General features: G+C 35.1%; 1 protein-coding gene across 11 annotated transcripts in view; it reads right to left on the bottom strand.

Moving 5' to 3' along the window:
* Positions 1-14,803, bottom strand: part of AKAP9 (A-kinase anchoring protein 9) — a 163,040-nt gene that overhangs the window by 62,502 nt on the left and 85,735 nt on the right. For 7 of the 11 annotated variants that reach the window (XM_070471720.1, XM_070471707.1, XM_070471727.1 and 4 more), the window contains 6 exons: positions 10,619-10,969; positions 8,946-9,170; positions 7,724-7,864; positions 7,217-7,320; positions 6,384-6,479; positions 4,557-4,762 (listed from right to left, as the gene is read on the bottom strand). In XM_070471720.1, the coding sequence (XP_070327821.1) occupies positions 4,557-4,762; positions 6,384-6,479; positions 7,217-7,320; positions 7,724-7,864; positions 8,946-9,170; positions 10,619-10,969 (1,123 nt within the window). The remainder of the gene's footprint in view (positions 1-4,556; positions 4,763-6,383; positions 6,480-7,216; positions 7,321-7,723; positions 7,865-8,945; positions 9,171-10,618; positions 10,970-14,803) is intronic. The other 4 variants (XM_020890631.2, XM_070471738.1, XM_070471732.1 and 1 more) reach the window with 2 other exon arrangements.

The following is a 14,803-nucleotide window of genomic DNA, read 5'->3' on the forward strand; positions in this document are numbered from 1 at the left end:
TAGCTTACAATTGGTGCTAAAACCAAAAATACACATATTACATCTTTAGCTGAGGAATTAAGTGCATTCTAGTGACATTTTCTTTTAATGGATACAAACAATTTAACAAATCTGAGGCAAGATGATGGTCTGATATGATGATAAGTCACAGCTTTGTGGAGTCAAAGAATGTGGAGAAGCAAGAATGAGGTAGGACAGAGAGCTGAGAAAAGGTAGCTAAAAGTAGGCTGGATCCAAGTTGTGAATGGCCTTAAATTTTAAGAAACTGGGGGCTTTGTTATACACAATGGGGAAGTAAATAATTTTTTGAGTAGGAGTATCAATTCTATGGATCAGGAAGCAAACTATATGAAAGCAGAAGAAATGGTTAGGAAAGAAGAGTCTGGTTAGAGAGCTATTTCAATTGTCCAGATGAGAAATGATAAAGATGGACGAGGGCTGGTTACTGGCTGGAAAAAATGGAATGTGTAAGACAAGGAGGACAGAAAAGCAGTAAGAGATGACTGGGTTTTTCCAGCTTAGATGACTCTCAGACGACAGAAGAGTCTTTAAGATAAATACTTAAAAATTAGGAGAAAGTGTGTATAGTAAGCATGAAAAATGATTAGTCTGAAGTGCTAATGGGCTACATGGAGGAGAGATGTTAACTTTTGGAAATTTGGGAGTTATCTGTAGAAAGGTAAGAGGTAAACCTTGGAAGTAACCACGTTTACTCCAGGAGCAACATGTAGTGAGAGGAGGACACACAGTCGGCATCTCTGTGTAGAATAAGCCAACAAAAAAATCTCTGTAAAAAAATCTCAGAGAAAGATAGGAGAGAGATGTTCCAGTTTAAAAAGAGACTTCAATGATCCTGTTTGTCTAGAAAGTAAAACAGGACAAGAACTGAGATGCTACTGGACTTGACAACTGGAATGTCACTGTTCAGAGAGCAGCTCTGATCTCCCATAGCCTTGGTTGTGCTTTATCTTCAGGAGAGGGCAAAGTTGAGAAAAATCATTTTTTCTGTAATATTATGAAGATACCAGCAAGTTTAAGGGTATAAAGAAGGAGTCAGTGGTAAGGAAAAAAACTGAAGATACTATATATAACATTGGAGCAACTCTCAAACACAAAGTACAAAGGATATATTAAAAAAAGTGGCTTACAAAAAGCCACTGTTAGTTTTTTAATAGCTAATAAAAAAATACATTAAAGTACCTAATAAAGGTAAAGATATGAACCAGCTTAATATACTTTACTGATGACATTTTGAAGATATAAACAAAAATAATCTCAGTATGTTCCAATGAAGATACAGAACTTCATTTATTCCAATGAAATACAGGAATGGGAACAATATCAAACTTTTACTGTATTTATAATAACTATCCTTTGGAAGGAAAGATATAAATTGGCAGGGAAATTTCATTAAACACCAGTAGAAATCTCAAGAATGATCAATTTGATGAACAGAATCATGATGTCAGACTGGCCAACCACTCAGTCCTATATCTGAAACATGGTAGATGATAGTTATCCAAAAAGCCTTTAGTCATTTATTCTGTGGATTATACCATGTTCATTCCATAGAGACAGCAATCAGCTTCTCAGTTTAAGCAGGGCCCGTGATAGGATAGAGCAGTCCCCTGCCCTGGCCTGAAGATATCTAGGGCTCCAACTGGAAACCACTGGTTCTGGTCTGATTTTTGTACCTGACAGATGACTAAATTGAACTGAAGCCTCAGGAGAGTAAGAGACTTGCCCAAGGCCACAGTGAGCTAGAAGAAGGACGTTCTCATTACTAATCCAGTATTCTTGCTATAACAACGCATTGCTCCAAAAAAAAAGCTGCAGCAAATAAGATTCAGTCCCTGGTCTTCTAAGGGGGCGGTATAGGTATTTAACCACTGAACCATCACAGTGCAGGCCTACAGGAAATTTTCTTTCAATACCTCCTAAGGAAACTCATTTTTATGAACTAGTCTAATACTCACTCAAATTCAAGCAATTCCACAATCGCTCAAAATTTCCCTTCACTTTCATAAACTAGGTTGCTCTTATGAGGAAGCAAACATTAGCAAGTCAAATATTATTTTTTTTTAGAGAGTGAACAAGTCCACACATGTCTAAAATCTAAACAAGTTTAGACTTGAGAACTGCAAAGAGATTACAAGTGCTACTACCCACAACAAAAAGTCATATATAAAAATTGACGAGCAAGAGTTGTTTTATGGAGAAGAAAACGGCAACCCACTCCAGTATTCTTGCCTGGAGAATTCCATGGTCAGAGGAGCCCAGTACGCTACAATCCATGGACTCGCAAGAGTCAGACACGACTTCGCAACCAAACCACTACCACCAGTTGTTTTATAATCAGATTAAAACTGAACTTCTTGTAATATTAAATAAGATACAAAATAATTATTTTAGAAGTTCATTTTACTTTTTACAATAATACTCCCATTAAACATATGAAGAAATACCAGGAAAAAACCTTACATATGGAACATGGTATCAGTATTTTAAAGACTGTTCTTTCCTCAGCTTTAAATTATAAATTCTTTAAATTCAGTATTTCCTTCAAGATGTAAAGTGAATCTAAGTGCCCCAAAATGATACTAGTGATCTTCCTAATTTTGTTACTAAGACTACCACATTATTGCCAACACAATAACATATAAACTGATTAAATGGAAATTATACATTCTAACACCAGCAAAATTCTTATCTCTGCTTTAATAGTCTTTATACCATATTTCTTAACAGTGGGTCTAATTTTTTCTCTTGTATCTTAGTATTATTCATTCAAAATACATTGATAATTAAATAATTATATATTTATTTTAAAAGGCTTAAACGATTCAAACATGTAGAAAAGAGTATTAAGTAAAACATTAAGTACCATGATTTTATTTTGCCTTGAATTGAAATTTCCATGCCTTCTTCACTGGACTGAGAATTGTTGTGAGGCAGAGAGCAAAAAAAAAACATAAAACTTTTCAATAAATATTTGTAAAACTGAACTGATAAAACTATTTATACTGAAAAACTACTCTATTATTGGAGATCTTAAAATAGTAGCTAGATATATTTTATATTTAGAGATTTAGAGGACTATGCAAGAAAGTGAGTCCCCTGGTGGCTCAGATGATAAAAGCGTCTGCCTACAATGCGGGAGACGTGGGTTCAATCCCTGGGTTGGGAAGATCCCCTTGGAGAAGGAAATGGCAACCCACTCCAGTACTCTTGCCTGGAAAATCCCATGGACGGAGGAGCCTGGTAGGCTACAGTCCATGGGGTCGCAAAGGGTTGGACACGACTGAGCGACTTCATGTATATGCAAGAAAAGTAAGCCAGTAGATCAGATGTCCTTTTAGGTCTGCTTTATCATAGAAAAGGAATGTAAACATAATCCTCTACATGTGAGTCAAATTACTAATCTATTTCTTTTCATAACTATGGGCGCACTGCTCTGGAAGTGAGTTTGCTATCTTTTAAGAAATGTCGCTTACTGAACACCTCAGCAACCACTTTGAGAAATGTCTAGGAGAACTGCTAACAAAAACAAAAACTTTCTGTCATGTACCAAACATTCCTCAGAGTGTCTTTTGGATATGGTGGAGGTCTTAAAGCAAAATTCCCCTTTCCCAGATGGTTAGGTGAAACTACTTATGAAATGATTGTTTTTTAAAAAGCATGATTTGATAAATACTTTTACAATGAGATCAAGAAAATTTTACCTAATTCTTCTCTATACATCAAGATTTATATGCAGAAAACAAACAGTCCTTGATTGAGAGCTTAACCAACAGTGAAATAAAAAAAAAATTTCCACAAAGTTTGAAACAAATGAAAAGAAAATTTAAAGTTACAGCATCATTTCACCTGACTTCACTAAAAGTAGTTTTTAAAATTATCTTTGAATTCAACTTAAGTTTTTAAAATCAATTTTAGTTAAAACTCCAAGCTTTTCTCTGCATTAGAAACATTAAGTGGCCAACCTGTAATTAAGCAAACTTTCTCTAAGTGGAATAATTTCTTCTCATTTTTCTACTTGAAATTTAAAACAGAATGTTCTCAAAAATTGCATAACTGGCATTTTTAGTTTTAGATGACTGGCCTCCAACTGGGGAGAAGTTCTTGGGTATGGAATGGCAGTGAAAGAAGGCCTTGATCTTCTGGTCCAAGTGGCCAGACACTATCTATCCCCACATGACAAAAACTTTCCCCTTCAGAGGGTGGTTTCAGGACATTGCTTATACCATGTAAATATTGGTAAGAGTCTTGAGTGGCAATATGAAATTTTTCTTTTATTGGTGGGGAAATTAAACAGCCTTTGATTTATGTAGCACAATAATAACCCTGAGTATGTGTAATGACAACTCTAAGACAGCCACTTGCAAATGCTAAACAATAATGGTGTTTTGAGATTAGCTCTAGTGTATTTGTGTTTGGAGGATTTTTATTGGAAAATAGTATTCTTTCTTCTATATTTTCAGCACTAGTAATGAGCTTGAACTCCGCAAGATTTATTGAAAATAATTATGACAGTTTCAACAGCATATAAAACTTACCTCCTGTCTGTTCCTCATGGACACAAGACTTTATTGGTGGCTCTGCTTCCGACCTCCAAAGGAGGCTGGCTGAAGACTGGCCTTTACTAGATCTATCTAAAATACCCAGGACGTGGCGACCAATTGTTTCTTCAACAGCTGCTGTTGTCTTTACAACTTCTAAGAGGATCTTCAGAAGTCTGTTATTAGCTTTCTGGAGTGCATACCTGTATAGGTAAGGAAACATTCATTAAAATGTTTAATCTTTTTAAAGCAGACACTTAGGTCTACAAAAGAAAAATACACTACAAAAAATCTGACTTAAAAAGTAAAACTTCATAAGATCCTGTTAAAAACAATATGCAGTAGCACCTACAATGAAGTGCTTTTTGTATTTATGTTAAATTATAAAATTTGTTCTCTTCTGAAAAATTTTCATCAGTCAACTAATTTTTGAAAATGTGCAGCATTTTACTGACCTGAAAGAAATCAAGTAACTAAAGTTTTAAGCTAGCAGTTTCTAAATTAGAAGAAAAAGTGTGCACAATACCTAATCATAAGCAAGTTACTGAGCTGGTAACTCATAGTTACTCTTATATATTTTAACCTTTAAAATATCTTTTTGCATGTTGAACAACATATTCTAAAATAAATTCAAAAATTCCACCAGGAAAAATGTTTGTGTTTCTATAACTTAATAGTGATGATCTATATGGTTAAATTACAAAAACAGGCAGAGACCTGTTTTTATAAAGGTCTACAGTACAATCTCACTATCTGCCAACACCAGAGGTTGAAAACCTCAGGCTGCTGATTATTATATCTGCTCCAGGGACAGAAACTTCTCAAGTTACACATACCACACTCATTTCAGTCAGCAGAAGGAACCTATTTTCAATCAAATGGAATTAATAGTGCATCTCCCTCTCTCTTTTTTAATAAGCAATACATTATCATTTTAAAAAATTAGATAAATGCTCCTACTCACCCACAAAAATATCTTAGTACTCAGAGATAATCATGGTTAACATATTAATGCCTAAGCATTCTAGGCATTTTCCCCCCTCTCTCTCATAAATATATATACAAAACAAAAATGGGATTATCCTGGACAAAGTGTTTTTTACAAGCTTTCTTTTGTCTTTAACACAAACATCTTCATGTGTCAAGAAATATACTTCCATAAATGGTGATTCAGAAGGTTATCTGATTAATCTTCTGAAAACTAAACTCTCGTCTAACAGCTTAATTCAACTACTATGGCGGCAAACTATATATTTAATACACGTAGACAAAATAGGAGACTTTCAGGGGAAAAGGTCCTCTGACTTAAGACACTTTCTCTTCAGCTTCACACTGTGGGAGATCACCAACAGACAGGTTAACGGGTATTTGCTCTCACAGGCACATGACGTGACTATTTTAAGACAAGGTAGTAAACGGAGCAGTTTTCCTTCAGCATTTGTCAAGTGAAAAAGACAGCTCTATTTTTACACCGAGATCAAGTTCTCTGGTTACATAAGGAGGGATATTAAAAATAAAACTCTAAATAATTTAGTTAGTAGGAAGTAAGTAAAGGGTTTATTTCTTTAACGTTTTCCTCAGGTTTTGGTCAAGCTTCAAAAACGCCAGGACTAGGATAATTTGAAAATATTCCTACATAAGAGAAATAATTCAAAATAAAAGGATGATAAAAAGAAATAAATAGGAATACTCATTTATCAACACTCACTACAAAGATTCCTAAAAAATAAACACTGTATAATTTTAAAAATATATTAGAGATAAATAATATAAAATAAACAAAATGTTTATTTTATATTGCCATGGTAACTCTAATTTTCATACACTGTCTTTCTTGTTTGAGTTCCATACTGACTGTGTTCCATACTGATGATCCAATGGGGAAGCCAAAATCTTAGGGGCCAAATTCCTCCATGCAAGCTGAGGAAGGAGGTTAGGAGGACACAGAGGGTTGACAATAACAGAAATTGGAAAAGGAGGAAATTAAGTTAGTAGGTATTAATTTTAACTTAAAATTAAAGAAATTCTTTTCATTTGAACAAAACAGATTTTAAAATATTGTACCTAAAATCCTTAATATTAATGTGGGGTAACTATTCTCATTTTTACATGAATCTCTATGAAATCAAAGTAAGGGAAGTTTTGTTAACATCGGATCATGAATTTATTCCTCCATAAAAGTGGGATATAGATTAATAAGTCTCATCTGTTATTCAGTAAATGCATCAAAGAAGTTAAATGTATACTATCATGTTTAATCATTTAATTTTTTTCTTGTCATAAACCAGGGGGTGGCTTATACTGAATGCATGTCTGAACAGTGAAGGAATAAACTGACATGTACAATTTTGTGTTTTAGGATAAAAAATGGCATGTGAGCAGAATAAAATTAATCAAGAAAGGTTCAATAACCAAATAACCTCAACCTTGTCATTTATTGAGTTAAATGCATGCTCAATAGCCAATAAAATTACATACAAGAGATTTTTTAAAATTTGTCTATTTAAAGTTAGAAAAAACTGATCATTCTTTACATATAGAGTACAATGTACAAATAAAATAGATGTACGAGATAAAAATAAAGACAAATAAAGTTTATAACACCAGAACAACTATTTCAATTCACTTTACATTGAAAAAATACACATTCTGTATACCTTTCATTGGACACAATTTCAGGAGGCACCTCTTCAGGTTTTTTGTCCAATACCTTTTCTGTAAAGGTCTGTTCCTCAGTTTCTCCTTGATTTTCATATCCATTCTGTTTAAGTGTGCGTAAAGGTAGGGAGGACAAGACAGAAAGAAAACCTGTCATCTTGGAAATAGCATGTCATTCTTATATTGCTATAAAGTGAAAAAGAAACCTCTGTGTGCACAACAGATACTATCCGAAAAAATGTTTAACTATATTTTATCAGGAGATTAGCATTATCAAAAAAAGGCATATTATAATGTGACAGTAAAGCTTGTTCGGTTACTGGGTTGCTAAATCACTGTTAAATGGAAGGTAAGGCATCTTGACTCCACCTACCTTCTATGTAAACAATCACAAATATGTTAAGCTCAGACCTATAAAAAAAACACATCTCACACCAACAACAAAGACACACAGATGCTACTGCATTGCTGCCCCACTGCTCCTGGGTGGGCCAAGTCCACACTACCTGTGTTTGCGTACTGCTGCTGCGCAGCTCACAACACAGCTTCTCTCTTCCAGCTAGAGACAGCTGCTTTAGTGCTTCCAGCTCCTCTAAAAGCACCCTCTCTCTCTCTGAAACCAGGTTTTCATTATCTATTGAGGATCTCTAAATAAGAAAAAAGGTCGTGAGAGAATATTGTTTGCGACAGAAGGGAAAGGCATGAATATTAAGCAGATTTTCTTTTAACCCACTAGAACCAACAGGCCGTGGTTCTACCCTGATTCATATTCCATGATTAGGGGGTTAAAAGCATATATCAAGTTCAATGCAAAATTTGAACCTTAAAAAAAAGGCTTAAATATTCATGAATTTTTACAGCTTAATTCATATTATTTTAATATGCCAGTTTTGCATTGAAAATTCAGAAGTTTCAAGTCACAAAATGCAATGAAGAAAAGCAAAATTAATTTTCCAAATGTCTTATGTTCAACTCCCAATTTTCCTATTATTCTATATCTGAAAGTATATTTCAAGAGTTTTCTTTTGTTATCTTTTGTTTTAGCTTAACTTTTCAAAATAAATTGAATAAATTTGTTTTTATAGGAACTTTTACATAAATATTTGCTTTTCTGCAATGATTTTGTGAGTATATTACATACAGCAACTGATAAGAATTCAGTTCCCAAATACCAAGGAGTACGTAAATTTAGTCAAGAAAGTGGTTAAGAATATTATGCAAATTTGCATTTCTCAAATCAAGAAGAGATGTTTCTGTGGATTAAGTTCCAGAAACATACTACTTCAGATTTCCATTCACGATTAAAAAGACAGATTAAAGATAGATAAAGGTAAACCATGGAGATGCCAATTGGCAGACTCACAAATCTATAAATAAAAATGGGAAAACTGAGTATCAACTGCACCTCAGCACAAAGAATTTCCCAAACTGCCAAAGTACTCTTGCCACATATGTACTCAATGGAATGGTTAAAAACAAACAACCTTAGAACCACTTTTTCAGTGCTTAAAAGGGCAGATAAGTCAAATGGTAGACAGACAGTGCTCTCCAACGTTGGGTTAGGCACCCTTAACAAGATCTTAGTCTCTTGTACTGGTGGAGTCTGTTCCTGATGTTAAATATTTATATTTATTCAGATCTCAGCAATAATTCTGATTTTTTAAAAAAAAAGCTCTATAAAGAACACTGCTTTTTAACTGGGGAGGAAAGGGACTCTTGGTCCCATACCTGCGCTAACTGCTTATTCAGCCTCTTGATCTCTTCTTGCAGCTGCTCCTGGTCTTCTCGCTGCCTCTCCATCTGCCGCATGTGCGCCTGCCTTAAAAGCTCTGTTGCCTGCTGATGCTCCTGGTACTGCCGTACAAGTTCCTGCCTCATATCTTCCAACTGTTCCTCATTTAACATCAGTTGTCTAGAAGCATCCAGGCTTGATACCACAATCTCATCATGGAGCTATGATAGTTAAAAAATTCAATCGTAAAACATTTTGTGGGAATCTGTCAGCATTGATTTTTTTAAGTACATATGAAAATAATTCTAATACTAACCCCACAAAGCATGTCATTTTAAATTTCACATTATTAAACTAAAACATAAATAATTTAAGAAATTTGTCTTTATAATTTCAAATCAATGTGAAGGTAACTATTATTATACAAATTGTTCTCCAAAAGCAAAATAACTATCAGTTATTTTAGATGTAGTCTAAATCAAAGGCAGGAGAAGAATAAGGAAAGACACCCAAGATTCCTCCTATTCATAATGAGTAACTCTATTATTCCTCTTGATATTTTATGGGGAAAAATAGAAACGGAATTCTTCTATTTTAAAATTTAATTTACAAAATGAGGAATTTTATCTTTTTATATTATGCAGTGGTCATCAGAGTACTGTAGAGAACTGCTTGATAAGAAACAATCTTCAGTAATGTTTACTTGGAAATAAAAGCCTTGTATTCCACTTTCTCAAACTTGTAAGAAGTCGACACCTTACTGGATTTCAACAAGTCCTGAAAAGCTACACTTAAACAAATCATTCTGCCTTGAACAGTTGCTGGCAAGTTAAAGAGGTTTTGCACTTCAAAAAGAGTTGACAATTTTATTTGAATATGCTTCTAAAAAGACATAATCTGTCATGAATATTAATAAAAAATTTGAGTTAAGATAATTTCAAAAGAAGTAGCATTTACTATGTTCTGTTAAAGGTACAAACAGTTGAGGTACAGATCCTCCATTAATGAATAAGTAAAGGGTATTAGCATATACAGAGGAGAATGCTTTAAATCATCATAAACGGGCAGCTCTTTCCTTCTGATTATTATCCTATTAAGCAAATATTTTATCATACATATGGCCAAATTATAGTATAATAATTTGAATTGACTGAAAATTAATGTGGGTACAACTTACAGTGAGGTTTTACCATGCACAATGTATATAAGACAAACAGAAATATTATGAATCCAACCAGTTTATCTAATAATAATATTAAGCCATTTATTCATCCTTTATTTTTTATTATTATTTTTTTTTTTTGAAATATTCATATACTTTAAAAGTCACTTTTCCCTGGTGGCTCAGAGGGTAAAGTGTCTGTCTACAATGTGGGAGACCCGGGTTCAATCCCTGGGTCAGGAAGATCTCCTGGAAAAGGAAATGGCAACCCACTCCAGTATTCTTGCCTGGAAAATCCCATGGACGGTGGAACCTGGTAGGCTACAGTCCATGGGGTCGCAAAGAGTCGGACATGACTGAACAACTTCACTTTCACTTTAAAAGTCACAGGTCAAGACTGAATCAAATACTTATCTTCTCCATTAAACAACATTACTGTTAATATTTTTATAGTCAGAAAAGTCACAATTTTTAAATAAATTTTTATACTCAAGGAAGTGTACTTACAGATTCTCTGACCATAAATGTTCTATCTTTGGAGAACATTTCTTCTGAAATAGTCAGTTCATGGTCCTTTGATTCTAGTATATCGTCAAGACGATCCTTGCTTGGTAACAGAACTTCCTTTCCATCTTCTCCTAACTCCTTACTAAGTGGTTTAAATTCTTCTTTAAATTTCCTGTCTGTTGCCTCAAAAGTCTGAAAACCAGTCTGACCTTGTGATAATTTCATTTCATTTAAGTATTGCTCTTGCTGACAGAGAGTAGATGCTTCTGATGATGGAGCATCTTCTTTTTCCCCAGATATTCTGGACAGTTCAGTTTGCTGAGCAAATGCTATACTCATTGACACAATGACCTGAAGAAATAAGGTAATCAAAAAGGATTCAGTTCAAGGAAGGATTAGATTTGCAAATACTAGCAGGAATTACAAAAGCAAGTTTTAGTAAAAAAGATGACCTTGTGCTTTTAAACTAAAAGAAATCTTAGCATAAAGTGATAAGATGATAAAGATTCTCTGTTTTATAATGAATCTAATATCAAAGCATTTTACTGCCTGCCTTTTTAAAATCAATAATTATAAAAAATTGTCTTACTATAACAGCAGTAAATGTTTGATACAGAAATTAAAAAGGAAAAAAAACCCCTTATATTTCTCTCCTCCAAAACAAATCACTATTAACACTTTAGTAAATATATTTCCAAATCTTTCTCTTCTTTACATTTAGATGAACTGAACTGAAGGATATAAACAGATATAGACAAACATTTTTCTTAGTCATATTCTAATACTACAACCTGTTTTCATAACTATAGTAAATATCTTTTCAAATCAATAAATACATTTCTATATAATTTTAAATGGGTTTAAAGTTTCATATTATACAGATGTACTATAAATGTACTTAATCAACTATCTATGCTGGACATTCAGACTGATTCATCCTTAAGGCTATTTTAAACACCACTGTGATGAAATCTCTTTAACCATATCATACACATATTCTTTCCAATTTCCTTGCAGTAAATTCCCAGAAGTACAGCCCTAGGTTCCTGTGATTAGTGAAACTGAGCGAGACCCTGTGGGGCTCCCGGGCATGGAAGCCTTTTTTGGTCCCCATTTCCTGTAGGCAAAACTCCAGACTCCATGACCCTCCCTGAGTTCCAAAGGGCAGATTCGAACAGTTGATAGCCAAGGAAGGAGCACCCAAGAAACAAGCTCAGGCTGGTTACTGGGACCAGAGAAGCTCTTCAAGATGAGAAGACCCACCACCTGAGAAGAGATGAAGGGAGTGCAAGCCCAGCTCATACCCTCATCACGTCAGAAACCCCACCCTGAGACCACTGCTGTAAACAGCATCTCCTGCACTGGCAGGTGGATCCTTTGCCACTGCGCCACCTGGGAGGCCCCATTGCCATAAAACTCCGCATCAGGTCCTCCCAGATTGGGACACATAGCTTTTGAGGACAGGAGCCTGCTCTGTCTCCCACTGCCTGGCAAAGCAATAAAGCTATCCTTTTCTATTTCACCCAAAACTTTGTCTCTGAGATTTGATTTATTACTGGTATACAGAGAAGTTGAGCTTTCGGCATCATTGGTAAACATGATGATACAATTCAATCTAATCGATTTCACTTTCCACTTCAACTATGATCCTTAATTCCTGCTTATGTTTAGTTCCACCCACCACAGGTACCTAGAAATTGTGGCTCTGAGAAGCCTAAGCCTCTGAGAACCATCTATTGTTGTTCAGGCACTAAGTCATGTCTGACTATTTGCGACTCCATGGACTACACAACGCCAGGCTCCTCTGTCCACCATCTCTTGGCGTTTGCTGAAATTCATGTTCACTCAGTTGGTGACGCTAACTAACCATCTCATCCTCTGCCACCCCCTTCTCCTTCTGTCTTCAATCTTTCTCAGCATCAGGGTCTTTTAGAATGAGTCAGCTCTTTGCATCAGGTGGCCAAAGTATTGGAGCTTCAGCTTCAGCATCAGTCCTTCCAATGAATATTCAGGACTGATTCCTTTAGGATTAACTGGTTTGATCTCCATGCAGTACAAGGGACTCTCAAGGGTCTCCTCCAACACCAGTTTTCTTTTTTTTTTTTTTTTTTTTACCAGTTTTCAAAAGAATCAGTTCTTTGGTGCTCAAACAAAAATCTGACCAGATGTTAAGTCACAAATAAAATTTTTTAAAAATTGGTCATTATAAAGATCACTTTCTTTTGTATACATATTTAGATTAGAAATGAATAACAAATAATTAAAAGAACTGTGTGCTTTGGAAACTAAGCAAACAAACAAGCAAACATAAAAACCAAGCTTAGACTAACTACCTTGTAATTCTCTCCTTTCTATTCACCACCATACCATCTAACCAAATTCCACCTTGTTTACGATTACCTCTGCCTAGTCTGTGCCTGTGCAGCTGAACTTAGGAGAAAAATGCAAAAACGAGCTGACTGGTCTTACTTTAACATCATAACCACTATCCTTGAAGTGAGCCCTTAGTAATACCAGGCGATTCTACTCAATTTCCCGTGTCTTTTCCCTTTCTTATTCCTTCCCTTAGCCCTTTGCTTCCTCCTTAAAGCTCCAACATCATCTCTTCCTTTCTCATTTCAGGTGCTGAGTTCGCTTTTTATTTTACTTAGAAAAATAGAAGTAATCAGAAAAGAACTTCCACAGTCTCCAAATACTGCATCTGAAAACATACCTGAATCATGAGTCAAATATTCTTACCTTCCTTCCTGTTTCAAGGAATTAAACTACCATGCTTCGATCTAATGGCAGCTTTTCAGGGGATCTGCAACTCTTCTCATCTACTCAAGGACACTGCTCCAGCAACTATTACCCTCTCTTTTTAAATCAGCAATTTTTTTCCTTCTCTCCTCAATTGCTTCTATCAGCATAGAAACACGATGTGGTATCTTTCATCTTGAACAAAAACAAAATAGCAACAACAATCTACCACTCGATTCCCTACATCACTCTTTAGTTAGCACTGTACTTCTCTCCTCCTCTTTAAAAACAACTCAAAATTATTCATTTCTTCATTCTGCTCCTTCACACTCTCTCAAATCAAATCTGATCAGAGTATGTCTCTGGTGCTGCTGCTGCTGCTGAGTTGCTTCAATCGTGCCCAACTCTGTGCGACCCCATGGACGGCAGCCCACCAGGCTCCTCTGTCCATGGGATTCTCCAGGCAAGAATACTGGAGTGGGTTGCCAAGAGTTTGTCTCTACCATCCATCAAATGTCACTGATGGCTGCACACTGTAAAATCCAATGGTTAACTTGTAGTTTCAACCCTTCAAGACTTTATCAGAAACATCTGACAAAGTTTAATACGTTCTCAATAATAAACTTTCATCATTGAATTCTCTGATGCAATCTTTTGTCATTTCCACGTTTAATTTACCAATTCTTCATTTCCTTTGTTCTTCCTCATCTCTCTGACCTCAAACAATGGCCTTCTCTGCGCTCAGTTTCCAGCCCCTACTCTATTTACCCTCCTATATTAATATTTTTCAATATTTCTTACTGCAACTATGGTAAACATACACATACAACAACAAAAATAAAACATTTTATACTGTGAAGCAAAGCACACACAAGTTCTTGTTTGTCTATGTGTTTAATATAATTGAATGTTTCCATTAATATCAAAATCCTGTACCAAACCAAATTTAATTTCATGCCTTAAAAAGAAGTTCTAATATCACAGTTTGAGAAACATGGCTCTAGATACTACCATATTTCCATGTCGAGTTTTATCTTAGTTCCTGAACTCTAGATTTATATATCCAATCATTTCTCATCATTTATATTTACACATTTAATGACTGTTTTTCATTTAATGGATCAAAATTTGAATACTTAAGTCACCCAATCCTCTTCAAAAACTACTCCTTTGTATTTGTTTTCATCCTACATCTAACCTAAGTAAACAGCAACTCCATTCTTCCAGCTGCTTAGATCAAATTACCTGCAGTACTATCTTCCCTGGAAGGGGAAGTCCTTGCCCCTCTTTCCCTGTATTTCCTCTTCCTGTATGCAGTTACATCTGCTAAGGAAATAAATCTGTAGCAGGGTTTCACAATATTTCTCCAAATGGAACCCATGAATACAAAGGTAGCAGGACTGAATCAAACCATCCTCCAACTCAGCAATGCTGGCAGTTGGGCAG

The sequence above is a fragment of the Odocoileus virginianus genome, chromosome 1 (genome assembly GCF_023699985.2).
Source record: "Odocoileus virginianus isolate 20LAN1187 ecotype Illinois chromosome 1, Ovbor_1.2, whole genome shotgun sequence".
NCBI classification, from domain to species: domain Eukaryota; kingdom Metazoa; phylum Chordata; class Mammalia; order Artiodactyla; family Cervidae; genus Odocoileus; species Odocoileus virginianus.